General features: G+C 45.6%; 1 protein-coding gene across 1 annotated transcript; it reads right to left on the reverse strand.

The window, feature by feature from the left end:
* Window positions 1–2,354: 2,354 nt before the first annotated feature.
* On the reverse strand, window positions 2,355–17,005 carry C4H4orf48 (chromosome 4 C4orf48 homolog). Its single transcript, XM_036382284.2, has 4 exons — window positions 16,889–17,005; window positions 16,562–16,713; window positions 8,473–8,561; window positions 2,355–4,610 (listed from the first exon to the last, which is right to left on the reverse strand). Exons 2-4 carry the CDS (start codon window positions 16,677–16,679, stop codon window positions 4,545–4,547), a joined length of 273 nt encoding a protein of 90 aa, XP_036238177.1. The 5' UTR covers window positions 16,680–16,713; window positions 16,889–17,005; the 3' UTR covers window positions 2,355–4,544.
* Between the last annotated feature and the right edge of the window lie 1,192 nt (window positions 17,006–18,197).

The raw sequence follows: 18,197 nt of genomic DNA on the forward strand, positions 1-18,197 counted from the left end.
ATGAGCATATGGAGTAAAATGAATTCCATCCTCTGCCTATGTGGAGGTGCATGTTCTGAACAGAACCCCAAGGCCAGTTCAAGGTAGAAACAGAATCAGATATTGGAAAATCATGGTGACTTTTCAGAAGTTTAGCAGACCCATCTGCTTCATCCACTGCAGCCAGGAATTATTTATTCAAAATGTTTAATACAGCAAAAGTGAGGCTAAATATTTTATACATTTTATACACACACACACACACACATATATATATATATTTGCAATTGATATTAGTTTTCCATCTCTATTTAATGTTTGCTGCAAAGAACACTCCTTAAGTGAGTGTTGCCTTTCTCCTTAGATGGTAAAAGCACCTGCAAATTAATTTCCCCTTAATCTTAAATCAGCAAGTACCAGTTTGCAAAAGATGCTTCCGTCTCTTCCATGTCTTCTTTGGGAACAAGTAGAGCACACAGCCTCCCTGAGACTTCCCATCTTCTGCACAGCTCCAGCTGAGGAGCACAGGGTTATTTGCAACCACCTCTTCCATCTGCATTTCATTGCACAGCTCTCAAAAGCAGGTTCTGGAAAGTTTGGAAATTTCACATGCTGTGCTTGATGAGAGTGTGAGGAATGATCCCTTCTTTTGCACCAGTGCACAAAACATCTCTGGGCTCCCCTTTTCAAATCCTGGCTCTGACCCCACTGTGATACTTTGTCTGCAGCACTGCCCTCAGCCAGGGGGTTGCAGCCCCTGCTTACCATGCTCAGCACATAAATCCCTGGGAGGCTGCAGCTCTGGTTTCTCTGGCAGGAGCCCTGATCTCCAGGAACTCAGCCAGGCTGCAAAGGGCAGCTTCTTTTCCCCTCTACATTGCTCCCCTCTTCTCCCATGCCCTGACTCCTGGCCAGGGAAGGACTGAGCAGAGCATTGCTCCAGGTAAGGGGGTCTCTCTGCAGCCCAAGAGGGGCAAGGGCAAATTTCCTGCCTTGCACCAGTTCCAAAGGGAAAACATCCTTTATGCTTCTCTGCCTTACAAAAGGCTCAACAGCCTCAGAGCCTTTCTGCTTTTAAATTACACATTTGAGCTAAACTTTGAACTCAGCTGGGACTCCTGTTAGCCTCCTTCAGCTCAGCAAGTGCTTTGTCTCACCAGGGTGAGATCTGTGTGCAAACCATGAGTCCCACTGCTACAGGAGGAGCTCTTGTCTTTGGCTTCCAGCCTGGGGCACACAAACTACATGGTCACTCTTAAAGGAAATACTTCCACACTTTATTTCTCTGAAAATGGGGAATGTGTATCAGATGCTCAGATCACCCAGGATTTACTACAGACAGTTCTGGGTACAGAGACATAACTGCTTTCTAAATATGATGTTTCCATCTGGAGAGGGCATTCCACAGGATTTTCAGAGTATTCCAGAGAGTCCATTCACCAGCTAGATTCAGCTAGCAATAACACTATTGAGCTTTGGTGTAACCTAACAGGGTTCTACATTACAAGCAAGATAAACTGTGTTTCCATTTCCAGAATGAAATCCAGACATGTCTTCCTAGAGTTGTTCTGAGACTCAGCTCAAAACTACTGACTTGGAATACACACAGAATTACACCCAAAGAAGGCACTGGCTCAGGTATGAGAAGCTCTGGAGATGTGGGGATCATTACCAGGATTTCTGTCACCTTGCCTGCCCAGAGACAGCACCACACTAACACCATTATGCCATTTCTCTTCCAGGGAGGACTTGGCTGTGAATTTCACAGGCTACCCTCTGCATTCCACCCTGTGTACAAACACCATGTGCCCAGGGCTATCAGCAGCAGTACTGCACCAAGAGGAGAGAAGACACAGCTTGGCTTCAAAAGGTCATGAGCACTGCCTTGGCTCTGCAGCAAAAAAAAGTACTGGAAATGTTGGGTGAGAGAAAAAACTTTCTGTTTTAAGCACTCCTGCAATTAAACCCTTCTGCAAAATACAGGGTTTCTTCTAGTAAGTGGAGACTCAAGGGGTTCTGAATTTAAATTCACTTCCTGAGCAAAAATAAATTAAAACTATCTAGCTCCAATTTTTCTTCATGTCATCCTGTAATTATAAGGAACTTTATCAAAATCACCAAGTATAGAGTAAGGGGTCCTTAAAGAAACTCACAAAATCATTGCTGTACCTTTATTTCAAATAAGAGTGAGTTGGATTTTCTACTTCAGCAAATTAGAATATATTAATACATTTAGCTTGAATGCAAGGTCTTCTTATTTTTGTATTAAAAATAGCATTTTTTCTCTGTGTATTTTCTGCCTAATTAAAGAACAGACATTAATTAATGCATAAGCACCATCAATTTGTCAAATCAGAAAGAAAGCACACCAAAAATTATAATGCATCTTGCCCTTTTATTGTGTTGCATTATAGACAAAGAAAAGTACAGAATAATCATTCTGTTCCAACCATAAAGTTGCAGTGTCACACTGATCCCTTTGGGAGTCAGACAACATCCACTTGTCATTCATTCCACCTTTATATTGTCACAAGCTGCATATATCAAAATTCAACTGTGAGCAACCATATTTCTAAATGAAAACATGAACAAAAAAACCCATTTCTTGCTACAGGACTCTGCAAGATTCTTTAGGGTACCAGCAGAATAAGCATGCACACTATCAATACCAACCACAGACATGCTGCCCCCTGAAAAGGGGAGCTGTGCTGGAAAATTCACAGGTTCAGTGCTGGGACTCCATCTCCTGCAAAAAGCTGGCTCAAAAGCTGTGCATTACTTTGGTCCAAATATAAGTGGGAGTAAAGAAGCCAAAGGCTGGTATTTTGCAAGGAAGCTGTGTTAATCCTACTGTTTTCTTTGTACAATAAAATTTGGTCTGTGATGGTGCCACAGTGCAGTGTGATGCTACCAGAAGGGAGCTGCTGCTGTGTCATGCTGCTTCTCTTGTACACAAAACAGGTCCCAAGGACCTCTAAAGGGGTTTGCTGGGATACCACAAAGGACAAAGGGGATTTCTTCTTTGAAATGCAGGTGCAAGGAAGGTTTTCCTTGCTGAGAACCACACGCCTTTCAAACAACTTTGGCAAAATATATGGCAACATGCTCCTTTGTGTTACTGAGTAGGACTGCACATGAAATAATAAGTTGGCAGTGGGTCAAAGTTCCCTATTTCCTTGTGTTTTATGTTGCAGACAAAATGGGAGAGAAGCAGTTTGGAAACATACAGACAGCTTCCATCCAAACTTACTGAGCAGGGTGAGAGCAAAATGTCAAAAACACCAGCCACCCATAGAAAGACAGACATACTGAAAAGAATTAGTAAAATTACTTTGAAAACTACTTTTTTTGTTGATCCTGCTCCAATATTCTTGTTTGTATAAAAGTTTTCAGTCTGATGCTCAAGCTGATACACAAATCTCTACTTTGGGATGATGTTTTGAGCCCAATGAAAAATGTATTATTATCAACAGGAACTTTCCACTGGGGCCATTTTCTGTTCTGCTTCCCAAAATAAAGGAAAAAATGCAAACAATGAGAAAGAATTTGCTATTCTCTTTTAAAGAGTAATAAGACACAATCTTGCTGTCTACTACTTCTACACTGCTTTAATTGTTTTGTTCTCTCTTGTCTCACACTGCAGCAGGAATACAAATAACATCAGCACTGTAACCCACCCTGACAGAGTGCTGAGTCCATGCAAGAACTAAGGACCATCTTGGTAGAATTTAAATATTTCCTAAAATACAGTTTGCAAGAGAGTCCTGGACAGGCAGGCATTGTGTAGGCTCTCTGCCAAAACTCTCTGTAGAGGCCACTTTGAGTGGTTCAATCCAGCATGTGATTTGCTTAATGAAAGACATTTCTCCAGAAGATTTTGGCAGATGCAATCAGTTCAACTGCCAGGCAGTATTCATGTGATTACAAATGTTACTGATCACATTAGATACTTAATAAATCTCTCCAAAAAGATCACAGCTACTGTGTGGCTCTGAAGAAATCAAAATTGTGAGACAGATTACTGTGTTTTCTGTGCACTGGACTATTGATACAATTGTGGAACAAATTCCTTCCTTGGACTGCCAAGCAGTCAGTGACAACTATTCATTTCTAGATAATGCCAAGTCTGCTTGTTTGTAAATGTTTATCTATGCATCATGGCAAAGTAGCTTCCTTTTCATGTTATTCTTCTATAAATACATTTAAAAATTTGACTTCACTAACTTTCACAGATCTATGGCAATTCACATAAGCCAAGAGATTGCCCCGAGAGTCCAAGGACAATTTTTGGCTTGAAATACCAAAAAAAGCAGGATGCTATCCTTGCATAAAACCCATAAGCAAGACTTTGGCATTGTTTCTTCCCTTGACATTTCAGCAGATGCAATATCACATAGACTTATGACAAACCACGACAAAGCAAAAATAATCTGAGCTATACCTGTTTTGATAAAAATGCTTTTCCTTATGGTGGAGCACAACTTGCACTCTGTATCTTCCTGTAATTCACTGAACAACATTTTAAAAATGAATATATGTCCATTGGCCAAATCCCAGTGCTCATTTCAGTGTATTGCATGAAAGCAATCACACAGGCCTCTCTTTTCTGCTCTCAGGAGGAGGGTTTCTGTCTGAAAAAAAAAAAACCAAACAAAAATCCATGAAATCAAAGAACTGAATATACTGCTTTAAAAGAGTCCATAATTGATTAGATCTAATCCCTCTGCACAGCTGTAGCCAAGGTGCTCTGCTGAGTGAAAAATCATTGTTCTTAATGCTGGTTTTCATCCAGAAAAAGTGATGAAATGAGTATATTCAGAACTGAGATGCAGGGAGAGTATTTTTATAGTTTGAATGTTTTCATTTTCACAGTTAACTTCCAGGGAGTATGCTGTCAAAATTATTAAAGTGTCCTTTATAAGCACTGCGACAGATTCCACTTTCAACTGCACTGCTCTTAATTCCTTGGTGGTGATTGATGGCTTCCTGTTGATGATGCCTTCAGCCCTGTATAATTTAATTGCAGCAGACAGCAAGTGCTGAGGAGCCAGTTGTGCTCTCAGTTACACTGCTGGTTCTCTAGAACAACTCTGAGTTGAACCTAGCTGTCAGTCTAACCCTGTTGTCTGAAACTCGTAATCTTTCAAGGCAGATCTAGGTCTGAGTATGTGGTTCCTATTTCAATCTGAGTTAAATTACTGACAGTTGTTTTATTATCAGTACTTGAGCAAAAGCCTAAAAACCATTCCCAATATACATCATTTAAAATTACTTGCTGTTGTATTTGGAACTCCTTAGTGGAAAAGTATTTCCGAGCTTTTTTTCTCTGCATACAGGGGGAAATATAATTTTAGATCTTTAAAGATATTCAAGTATCATTTATTTAATTGTGATCAAATAACTTAAATATTTTGTGGATTCTTCTCAGACTTTTGTGAAACAAAGGCTGAGCCTTTTGCATGGCACCATCATTTCAGAAGCCAATTTCTCATGAGACTCAAGATTGTTGGTGCAAGGAATTCACATCAGCAAGTGCAATTGTGACTGAAGAGAAACTTCTTCCTGAGCATTTCTTGTGGTTTTCACCCTGTGGTCTGCGGTCCCTCAAGCAGTTTGCAGACTGGCCTTGAAGAGTTTCTTGAGGGGAGAAAAAATGAATTTAGTGGGTTTAAATTCACTGTGAATGAGTTTCCCATCTACACTGCAAAAACCCATTAGAGATTGAAACCCACTTGTTAAGAAATGATCTCAAAGCTCTGTGAAACAACAGAAGGTCTTCTCCCTGCTGGTGTTCCTCTGTCCTGATACCTCCTGACACACTGGACACAGCAAGGGGCTAATTAACCATGGAGAAGGAGAAGGAGAAGGAGAAGGAGAAGGAGAAGGAGAAGGAGAAGGAGAAGGAGAAGGAGAAGGAGAAGGAGAAGGAGAAGGAGAAGGAGAAGGAGAAGGAGAAGGAGAAGGAGGAGAAGCTTTCCAAAGGAGAAGCTGGGCACTCCTGTGTGGTCCTGCTCCCCTCCTGCCTGGCCTGGGCAGCAGCACCTCTGTCCCCCAGCAGTGCCCACTCTCTGTTATTCACTTCTTCTCAGACTGCAAGCCTGTGCAAGACAGGCTGTTTCAGAACGGCTTTCCCTCCCCTCCCCAGCCCTGTATCCTCCTCAACTCAAACTTTTGACACCCACCTTTGCATTACAGAGGGTTTGTTCACATTCCTTGCCTGCTTTCACTTATCAGCTTAGCTCAACGGCAGGCACTGCTCAGCACTGCTCCCTGCTTGCACAATGAAATCTTGGATGAGTGAATGCTCCCATTGTTGGGAGCCCAGGAGAAATCATAGAATCATCTTAACATCAAACAGGCTTATTGGATTTCACAGCAATGCCAACAAGCTGTCACTGCTACCACAAACTCTGCCTGGGCGTCACTCAGGACTATTTACGGGCAGGAAGAGCAGCTCTGGGAGCACTCAATAGCAAACTGAAAGACTGTGAAAGAGAGGTATCAATTACAAAAATTAATTGTGGGCCTTGATGGCATTGGCTTAGAAAGTCTCTGATATGCAGGAGCAATCCTGCATGGGGCTTGCCTTGTAGCGACAATTTCCAAGACTCAGGAGTTATTCAGTGAAGTTATTTGTGTGTCAAACTCAAAAAATTATAGCTGGTCAGCATGAGCCAAGCATCAGCAGTGGAGTAAGGATATGGAAGCTCTACCTGTCAGAGTATAGAAGGCCACAGTGTGCCATTTGTAGGGCCTTGGCTGCTGTATTTCACTTTAGTATCCCTGCATCAATAATTTGTGTTTAACCAAAGCATCTCTGATAGAAAGCCCTTTGGAGTATCAATCCAAAGGCTGGGAAAAGTGTACAGTAATACAGCCTTTATTTACCAGCAGTGTTAAGATCAGTTGTCTAAGGGTGGGTGATCCTACAAACAGCTGTTTAAGGTTCTGTTTGGTTTTGTGATGCACAGTTCCTGTGCCCCTTGCTCTGTAACACTGGGAGCTGTCTCAGTCATGCCATGGCATGTCAGGCCTGTCCAGGTCCTCACAGGAACAGAAATTCATCTTGTGGCACCCTGGCACCAGCTCCTCCCTTTATACTCTGCCTCACCTCTCCCAAGGCAGCGCTGCTCTCTGGTGGGCTGCACCCTCAGTCCACTCTCCAGGCAGAACAGACACCACAGACACATCTGAACACCTCTGTGCCTGGGATTAAGGAATTGTGCTGCCTCCATTGCATTCCAAAAAAATCTTTAACTTCCCAGCAAAGCCTGTTGACAGCACAAGAAGCAGCACAGCTGCAATTGCACCTGGTCTTGACACGTCATGTGTAAGTACAAAACATTTCAGCTGACCCTAATCCAAACAAGTGGAACTCTGCTATGCACCAGAAGTGCCCAGCACAGCTGCTGGAAGTAAAGCCCCTCTACTGACACTTTACCACTTAAAGAGTTATTTATTATTACTCAAGTGCATGGGAAACTTTTGGAATGTAACCCACACTCAGAACTCTGTCCTAATCAGTTTGTTATTGATAGCTCAGGAAAGCTGAAGTCACTCCAACTTTATTGTCTAGGGCCTGACACGGCTGCCCAAGGTCACAACAAACCAAAGGCAAAGCTACACAATTGACTGATGATTTGAGACACATAATTGATTTATGTCCCTTTGGTTGGCTTTGCTGGGAATGACAATTTGAGCTGAGTGTGACTGTAGAGGAGCCCTTAAGGAGCCCTCTCACCTGCTCAAAGGAAGGAGTGGTAGAACAAGACATACATGGAGGGGGGCTTTATTAGAGGAGAGACACCTTCTGCCTCTTGCAAACTTCAGCAGCAGAACCACTGTGGAAATCCTACCCCAGCCAGTTTGTACATATTTACAAACCCATACATGTATGAATTACTAAAATCAGGGCATTTAACACATCCTCATTTTGCTCACTGAGACCTCTGGAGATTGCCACGTGAAGTGGCAGAATCCTCTGTGTGCTGTGATAAATGCATGAAAAAAATGTGCTTCTCCCTTTTCCACAAAGCATCGACCCCCGAGCAAAGGGGGTGAGTGTGTTTGCTTCCCTCTCCTCTGCCAGCCCTGCCTGCCACCTTCTCTCTCTCCTGCTCATTTCTGCTCCTGCAGTGAATAGTCAGTCCACAGCTGGGAAGCAATGGTGTGAGGCACAGAGTAAATCGTCTGTCTTGTTTTCCTCTCCTTTGTACATCTTCTTTCCCTCTCCCTTTGGTGCAGGGACTGTCTGAGGTAACTCCTTAGGCTGTTATGCAAGAAGTCAGACTGGATGATCATTACTGAACCTCTGCAGACTGTGAAAAACGATCCGTGCTTGCTCTAAACCTATTTGCTGGGATGGGAGTGAGTCAGCAGGGGTGTCACGTCTGCTGCAGCCAGCCAGGCAGCCCTGGCCGCCGGGAGATAAATAAAGGCCGAGGGAAAGGCAGAGATAAAGGCTGAGGGAGAGCGTTCCCGCAGGACACGTACCCGCGTGTCCAGGCTGTACGCCGTCTTCTTCAGGTCCTGCAACGCCCTCTGCATGAACTCGAACGCGTGGCAGTCAACGCAGGGCCGGCCTGCGGGGGAGGCAGAGATAGACATCACTGTCACAGCAGGAAAGTGCCGTTCAGCAGCACAGTTTAGCAGGAAAGTGCAGTTCAGCAGCACAGTTTAGCAGGAGGAATACTCACAGAGCTTGCCAGGAGAAACTCCAGCTCTTACCAGGCACCCACACCTGCGTGCGTGCAAAATCAGGGCTGCCTGTATCTATCTCTGTGCAAAATCAGGGCTGCCTGTATCCATCTCTGTGCAAAATCAGGGCTGCCTGTATCTATCTCTGTGCAAGATCAGGGCTCCTGTATCCATCTCTGTGCAAGATCAGGGCTGCCTGTATCCATCTCTGTGCAAGATCAGGGCTGCCTGTATCCATCTCTGTGCAAGATCAGGGCTGCCTGTGTCCATCTCTGTGCAAGATCAGGGCTCCTGTATCCATCTCTGTGCAAAATCAGGGCTCCTGTATCCATCTCTGTGCAAGATCAGGGCTCCTGTATCCATCTCTGTGCAAAATCAGGGCTCCTGTATCCATCTCTGTGCAAGATCAGGGCTCCTGTATCTATCTCTGTGCAAAATCAGGGCTGCCTGTATCCATCTCTGTGCAAAATCAGGGCTGCCTGTATCCATCTCTGTGCAAAATCAGGGCTGCCTGTATCCATCTCTGTGCAAGATCAGGGCTCCTGTATCCATCTCTGTGCAAGATCAGGGCTGCCTGTATCTATCTCTGTGCAAAATCAGGGCTGCCTGTATCTATCTCTGTGCAAAATCAGGGCTGCCTGTATCCATCTCTGTGCAAGATCAGGGCTCCTGTGTCTATCTCTGTGCAAAATCAGGCTGCTCATATCTATCTCTGTGCAGGATCAAGGCTGCCTGTATCTATCTTTGTGCAAATGTGACAGGATCAGCAAAAACCACAGAGTGCTTTGCTGGGTGTGCTTTTCTGAGCATGGCTCAGATTGACTCTGCCTGCTGCTTCAGCCCCCAGCCTCTCCCGTTTGAACTGAAATCCTTTCCCTATTGTAAATCAAAGGCAACTCCGATGAAGGGGAGAGAGAATGATGCATCTGACTCCATCATCAGAAGGCTAATTAATTACTTTATTTTATTTTTTTTTATTGTACTATGTACATTGTATCTAAACTGAATCTGCCACGCACTCACTCTTGCTCACAACTGCTCACACTGCACTCCTCTCTCATTCTCTCCTGACTGTCCCATGACAGTCTGACACACACACACTTCTTGGCCCTGATAGGACAAGGAAACAAAACATCTTCACTGTGGGTAAACAATCTCCATACTGCATTCTACTTTAGCACAACACAGGCACAGCAAGTGAGATAAGAATTGTGTTTTCCTTCTTCTCTGCTTGTCTCACAGCTTCTCTCTGTTCAGAGGGCATGTGAATTCCACATTAGCCCTTCTCAGACATGGGTTAATTCTCAACAGATACACTGAAAATAGCAGTTTGCAGTGGTTCAGGAACCAGACAGGCAGGTCTGTTTTTACAGGAGCTCTTACAGAGCAGCTTGGCAAGGGACAATGCCAGATCTGTATTTGCTTCCTTTCACCTGCTGCTGTATTTTTTCTCTGCCAGGAATGCAAAGCATCCCACTGGCTCTGCAGCTGCTGCCAGTGTGTGTGCACAGAGGGGCAGGGCAGGGAAAAGGCAGAGACTGGAGGAGGAGGGGACTTGACAACTAAAATGGCTCACTTCTTTCCATGCTACCAGATTTCCAGCTAACTCCCTCTGTTTCATTAATATCTTCAATCTTATCTTAATTTCTAATTTTAAATTCCTGTAGAGACTCCTCTCTGCTGTTGTCCCAAATGTGTCCAAGGAAGCTGGCACCTCTGTACACAAGTGTGAATATATTCATCCCTAAAAGTAAAGAAAACTAAATAATTGGTTTACAGAAAGAACTGTAACTAAGACCACAACATGGTCTTGTAAAAAGTCTCTCCCCATCTTTCTTGTAGGCTCCCTCCAGGTGCTTAAAAACAGGGAAAAGGAGAAAATAGAATCACACAGACTGAGGTTTTTTTTTACTTCCATTCCCAGTAACACACCTGAAAAAACCCACCAAATTGTCTCTAAATATCTGACATTTCTGCTCTGCCAGGGTTCACCCTGCACCAATCTCTGACTGTTTGAAGTTAATGATGTGTGAGTTTTCAGCAGAAGAAATTGCAGGCACTGGAGGAGATGCAGGGGTCATGGGGAAAGATGACATTTCCTACTGATCCCAGAGCCCCCCTGGTGGGGGGAGTGCTGAAATCCTTGTCCTCATGCAGCCACCTGTGCTGCTCTCCCAGAGCAGAGGGTGCAAAGCTGCTGCTGAGATGGCTGGGGAGCTGTGTGGAGCCAGGGACCTGCTGAGCACCCTGCAGCACCCTCTGTGCCTGGCACCCTCTGTGCCTGGCACCCTCTGTGCCTGGCAGCCTGCTGCCAGCACTGCCTTCTGACTTGTACCTGGAGGAAGGGAGCAGCCAGAGTGCTTGTCAGTCCCCAGCGAGCCTCTCAGGGGTTTTTGATCTATTCAGGAGGAGTTTCTGTCCCACCTGTCCTTCTCCACCTCCCCTCAGCGCAAGTGGCATCTCAGGGAGACCTGGGGATCAAGGTAGGGATTTAATTCCCATTCTGTGAGAAGATGCAAAGTCCCCACCTCTGTCAGCACTGCTCACAAAGACTCTGCCTCTGCAGGCACAGGAGTAATGACAGGATGGTTTTGAGCACACTTTAAAGACACTCAACCTCCTCCTGCTTTCAGTATTGCAGTAATTTAATTGTTTCTACTTCAGAGCATGAAACAGAGCCCTTAGAAAGAACCTGCATGCTCAGATGGTGTCAGCAAATCCATCATTCACTCAGTGTCATGCCCTGCTCCCTCTCACTCTGGTCTGCTCAGAAACACCTTGCCCTGGCTCCACCTCAGGGAGGTGCTGCATGCCCTGAAGTGCTGACAAGCACCAAAGTGTTCTCAAAATCAGAACCTGAAGGAGAAAAAAAAAATCAGGTGATAAGTTAATGTCTCCTGCTTCTGCAGTGGGGAGAAAGCACTTTTGAGGAGAGGCATGAATTCCATAATCTGTCACTGCTTGTCACGCAGGAAGTGTTCCCAGGGCTTTGTGAAAGCTGTGATGGGATGGTTGGGATCATTCACTGCTATTTATGACAGCCAAGTGCTCCTGTGTGGACAGGGGGGCACTAGTGGAATGGCACAACCATGCCAAGTGGTTATTTCACTTCTGCCAGTCCTGGGAAAGAAGCTGCCCTGGTATCAAAGCATCTTCTGCAGCAGAAGGGTGGTGGCAAAGGGGACACCTGCCTGTGCAGCTCTGAGTGTCCTGAATCAGACCTGCAAAGCTCCTAACACAGCACTGCCCTGCAAAGTCAGAGTGCACATGCAGCCAGTTTCAGCACATAACAGGATATTCACTCTTTTCTGTCATTTATTGGGCTGTGCTCCATGGTGGAGGATCCTTCTCCAGGCACTGCTGTCTCTGGGTCAGGTCAGCATCCCTGCCTGCTGGGAGCCAGTAGCCAATGGCAGATACTCAAGGAAGACACAAGAGTAAGTGTCTGGCAATGTTCTCCTAGCCTAGCAGGATGCTGGAGGATATCCTGCATTTGGCTGGTGTTTCTACATCTGATAAGCCCTCCATGAATTTTTCTCACATTAATTTGCACTGTTGCTTCCTGAATCCATGCAAACTTTTGTCATCTGCAACATCCTGTGGCAATGAGTTCCACAGCTCAGCAATTCACTGAGTGAACAAAATAGCATTCTTGTCTGCTCTGAAGTTGACATCTGCTGCTTTCATTTCCTGCCTCTAATTTTTGCAGTGGAAGAGACAGTTACTAAATAATCACCAACTTTGTCCCACTCAGGACTTTGATGTTCTCCATCACTCTCTGCCTTGGTCTGCTTTCCAGAATGAAGAGCTGAGCTGCTAAGCTGACCTGCCTCTGTGGATTTGACCTCTCTTCATGCCCACAATATTTTCAGCAAGGTGCCCTTGGACATTTCCCCAACAGAAATATGCCTAAGCATCTGTTTTACCAAACAAATCTAAATAAGCGCTGTTGCCAATAGGAGCAATCCCACTGTGCTTTCTGTCCTTGGCTATGGCATCCCACACTTCCACTTGCTCCCAGCAGGAGTGACAATGCAGCTCCTCCCTCAGCTGGATCACTGACCTTTGTCCCCCCAGAGCAGATCCTGAATGCCCAAGTTCTGGGGCCAGGAGAAGAAACAGTGCAAGGAGAGGAGACCAGGTCATGGAGAGGAGAAGGGCAGAGGCAGCACAGGCTTACATCAGCTTAAAGCAGCCATGAAACCAAATCTTGAGTCACATCATAGCAAAGTTTAGCAGAGTGCTATTAATTCCTTGCTGACAGCTGGAAACAGACCATCATTCATAGGGAGACTTAACAGGTCTGTGGATTAACATAATGAGAATTATCAAGAGTCAGCTATAACTCTTTAAATGGGTCCTGTCAGCACAAAGACTCTATGTGTCTTTGTGTGTTTTGGGAGAAGTGAGAGAAGAGAAAAAATGTATTTTTTGGCTTCTTCTTGGTGAAGACCTGAGACTGAAAGCACTGTGTAAGTCTAATTTACTTCCCCTTGCATACACTTGGTGTTTATTCTTTGTATTTCATGCACCTTGGCTAATGAAAACAGACTGACCAGCTTCTGGTCCTCATATTCCATATTTTAGCTTCCACAGTGGGTGATCTGGGCTATAAATGCAATGGGAGGTTGGGGAAATAACTTTTTTTTTATCCTAGTGGATTGCAGGGAACTTTAAAGAAAATAATCTGTGAGTATTAGTAGCACCACTTCAAACTTGAGCAGTCTTTTGCATATGCTAAGTGCTGTGAATAAAGTATAAGGACACAATTAATCATTGCTAATTAGAATTATGCATAAAGAGCTGTGCCTGGCTGTGTGACTGGCAGAGAGCAGGGGATGGAGCCCCAGCCAGATCCCAGTGCCTCACACAGGACAGGATCTGTCTGCACTGCTAAAGAGATCTGTGACTCACTCTCATGCTCCTCTCCTGTGACTCCTGCACCTCCCACACTTGTAAGGAGCATTGCTGCCCCTGTCCTGCTCCTGGTGCTGCAGGAGGGACACATTCCTCCCACCAGCTGGGGGAGAGACCGTGGGGTCCATGTGGGAATGTTCCTGCTAAGGGCGTGCTGCCAGTGCCATGTCACACACCTGGGAGCAGAGGAAAGCATCGAGCCCCACACTGCTCTGCCCTGCTGAAGGACACTCAGTATGGCCCAAGTGCATCCCACATCCCTGTTAGGAATGTGCACTGGAGACCCCTTTCCCCTCTGGGCCATCCTGGGTCCAGTTTGCCTGGGCTGACAGTGAGGCCCAAGTGCAGCCATGGGGAAGTGCTGCTCATGCTGCAGAGGCAGTGCCCTCTGGAAGGGTCAGTGCCCACAGGGACCAGCTCCTGGTGAGATGTAGCCAGTGGAGCCTCAAGGAAAAGATCCAGGAGTATCTCTACTAGATCACACCAAAGTGAGTGCCTGACCCAGTGCCCAGTCTCCCACAGCCTGCTCTCTTGAGGAATATTGGAAGTCTGGGAGCATCCCCAAGCCTTGAGCGTGGGATAGCTCCACTCTGGAACAGTCAGCTCTGTCTGACTGGCCTCCTCTCATGGACACAAGAGTGCCCAGGTCCATCCTAGCAGAGTACTGGTGCAGTCATGTCCCCATGCCAGGGTGCATCCCTGGGCACTGTTATGCCTTCATGGCCAGCAATGGGTGCCTTGGAATAGCATGAGAACAGGGCAAGTCTGGAGGGATGCATTCCCAAAGAGCCTCCCAGGTCTCAGGAGCATGCTAAGGCAGCCCCTGAGCCAGAAGAAATCCCCCTGTATCTAACAGCCCTTTCTAGGATTTTTTCCCTTGAATTTAAACCAGTTCTGCAATCTCACACAAACATTTAGCATCCACAATGTCCTAAGGGAAGAGTTTCACAGGTTAACCATCAGGAAGAGCCCTGGCAGGCAAAGGAAAGTGTCTGGAGCACTTAGCAGCTCTCTCCCAACAAGTGGATGATGAGGAGCATCAGGAGTTCCTTGTGGCTTTAAAACTCTGTCCCTGCAGCAGCCCAAAACAATTTACAATTCACAATCAGCTGACAGCCTTGCTCCTGGCCTGGTCTCAGACTGAAATAGCATTTTGCTTTTGTAGCAGTGCTCACAGCCCCTGTTCCTTGGGATGGGGCAGTGTGTCTCTGGGTAACACTGCCCCAGAAACACTCTGACCTGCCCTGCAGTCCACACTCTTAAATTCAGGAGTGAGACAAGACAAGGAATCTTCCTCAAAGGCTGTTCAAGGGACTCCACAGCCTGGCTAGAGAAGGGTAATAAGATGGTAAAAAGATTCCTTGATCCTGTAAGAAGGATGGGACAGACTTTTTTGCAGGGCCTGTTGTGATAGGTCAAGGGGTAATGGTTCTGAAATAAAAGAGGGTCAATTTAAATTAGTTAAGGAAGAAGTTTTTTGCTGTGAGAGTGGTGAGGTGCTGGCATGGGTTGCCCAGAGAGGTGGCAGATGCCCCATCCCAGGAAATGTTCAAGGTCAGGTTGAACTTGACTCTGATAAAGTTGAAGATGTCCCTGCCCATGGCAGGGGGTTGGACCAGATGAGCTCTAAAGGGCCCTTCCCACCTTTCTGTGCTTTTATAATTCTTTGACACTTGGGTCAGAAATCCTGGCCAAGAGTTTTGTTCTACAATTCAAATGGGAGTTTTCACTATACAAGTAGAACAAGAAACTCCTGTATACATTTTCCCAAATGTGTTGACTTGCCTGTGCTGACACAGACACACAAAGAGTATGAACCATGTATTTTCCAAGCCTGATTTTTTCTTTGAGGAGATAAAATGGACTACTCACCACAAAACTTATTAGAATTAATGAATTCCTAGGAAACAGGCACACAAAATAACAGTGAGATCTGGTTTAGAACAGACCAAAACTTTGCCCTAATTAAAAAAAAAAAAAAGATAATGGAAAAGAAAGAAATACAACATCTAAATCCCATTAGTTTCATCTAATGGAATTAATTGTGAATAAAATGCAGTGACAAAATCAGACTTTGTATTAAATATTTTGATAGTCATATAAAAAGATAGCTGTGATACAAAGTAAGCATGACTAAGAACTAGAGATTTGTTTTTATGCAATTATCTTACTTGTTGGTTTTTTTCCAGAGGACATTTTTGTTTCTAATGAGTGGCTATTTCCCACTTGCTGTCACCAAAACACCCCGAGAACATTGACTCCATCCCCTAATAACTTTGAACTATTGCCTCATTTTGGAGCTGAGAAAGTTTAGAGACTTAAAATGACAGGGGAAGCTCATATAGAGCTGTGATTCAAATTCGAGAGCTCCCAGCTCTGTGGTGTGCTCAAGCCAGTCTGTCAGATTTATTTATTTTTTAGGTTTGCAGGATTTCAGAAATTTATATTTGCTTTCCAAATGCACTGTTTGGGTAAACACCCCCTGTGTTGATTTGTAGTAGCTACAAGGAAGTTGAACTTGACCTATTGTTCCAACCAAATAATAAAATAAGCAAGATGCAAAGCCCCAGCAGAAATACACACAAATTTTCTTCTAACAATAATCAGACTAGTAAGAACATCATAGGTATTGTGGCAAATCCATGTATATCAATTAAAACTATCTAATGAAATGAAACTCTCAAGAAGCAAATCTTAGAGACCTACAAAGAGCTTGAGCACAAGATCAAATGAAAATTAAGAGTATGCAGTTATCAATTTTCCCCTAAATAACTACTAATCCTTTGCTTGCATGCTGTTTCTGTGGCTGTTGCTTTCATGTGCTTTGCTGCCACGGCACAAACTCATCATTACCAGGCAGCGCCGGGTTCCCCTGGAGCAGGGAGCCCGTGTGGCTGCTGGGGGCAGCGGAGGAAGGCAGGCAGGGCAGGGTACGACTGCAGGAGGTGCGATTGCAGCAGGTACCTACTTTCTGCAGGGATGGCAGTGCCGGGGTCCTGGGCAGCCCCCACGAGCCCGGCGCTGAGCAGGCTGAGCGCCGACAGCAGCAGGATTCCCACCCGCGCCTCGCTCCGCACGGGCGCCATCGCTCCCAGCGAGAACTCAAGCTGTCTTCCCTGCCTGCAACGAGGAGAAGCAGTGAAAAGCCAGCAGTTTGCTCCCTGCAGGCTGCTCACCAAGAAGCGGGTGAGATGTGCTGAGCCCAGAGCCCTGCACGCACAAAGCCGCTCGCACACGCCGCTGCCGGCCGCGCCGCGGGCCCCCGATGCACGCCAAGGACCAGCCTGCCCAGTACCTGCTCCTTCTCCTTGCCTGGGTGCCAGAGCCTCGGAGCAGCTGGGGAGAGCAGGCAAGGCTCCAGCAGGCACTGCGAGCATGCGCCCCTTCAGCATCCCCCCTTCCCTGATTAGGGTCATTGCCATGGAGATTTGCTATAGCAACGCCGAAAAATCGGAGCTGCCAAGTGGGGAAGGAGATTTAAAGGGACCACAATGTGATGGGCGGTCACTGCTGCACTCCTCCTCTGCTCCCAAAGGCCATGCCCTCTCCTTGGCAGGCACTGGCTGCTGAGACCCACATAGGAGAGTCTTGGGCAATTTTTGTGTTTGTTGCTGTTATTCCTGAAGGGACTGTGCTGAAATACTCAGCTCCCATCCCTTGCTTTAGCTGTAATTCACTTAAAGTGAGATCTCATTCTGTGAGGCATCAAATGAGAGAAAAACTCAGAAGTTTGCTTGGATAAATGAAGTTGCAGAGCCTGCTGATGGTATCCTGTACTTTGGGGAAGAATCCATTATGTCTTTGTTTAACTACGCTGAAAATGAGGCCTTGTGGACAGCAGCACCCCTGGCACATGGACCAACCATGAAAACAGATCCTGCACAGCATCACCTTAGGGTGACCATGCTAACAGCCCAGCCAAAACCTACACACTGCAAAAGTTTAAGGATACTCTCTTCAAGCTCAGCTTTTGACCTGGGATCAGCCCTTATTTATTTATTTGTTTGTTTATTTATTTATTTATTTATTTATTTCTTGTGTCCTGACAAAGTTAAAGCAGGAAGCTTCCTGGAGAGGGAATCTGTGTAAGCACCTGGCTGACACCAAGCATTCAGACAGGGGAGGTGATACCTTTTGGAAAAGAGAAAGAGGTGCTCTAACACCTACCTGCTTGCCCCAGAGCACGATTAAAGGCTCATTTTGCAACATAAATGTTCAATTCATGGCTTTGTTGTTCTCTCACAGGACACTCCATCTCCTCTCACCAAGGAGAGGCTCCAGCCTTCCTGGCCTGTACAGAATAACCACCCTGCCAGGCTGTGGAGGTACCAATCTTCCCAGACAGAGACATAGTTTATCCTTGGCTTTATTCAGCCCCAGAAACTTTCACCAGCACTGCCCTCTGCTTCTATTTCACTTGTTCCTGTGGCTTTTTCAGAGCTACATCTTACAGCCCTCCTTTCAATGCTTGTGCTTTTGGATCAGGTTAGTTTAAAAGTCCTCTCACAGGACTTTCTGTCAAAGTGGACGTGCCTCTCTTGCAAGGGGGCAGCCCAGAGTTACGGAAGCAATTCCTACAAGAATGACACACTGACAAATATTTA

Source organism: Molothrus ater, chromosome 4 (assembly GCF_012460135.2).
Source record: "Molothrus ater isolate BHLD 08-10-18 breed brown headed cowbird chromosome 4, BPBGC_Mater_1.1, whole genome shotgun sequence".
NCBI classification, from domain to species: domain Eukaryota; kingdom Metazoa; phylum Chordata; class Aves; order Passeriformes; family Icteridae; genus Molothrus; species Molothrus ater.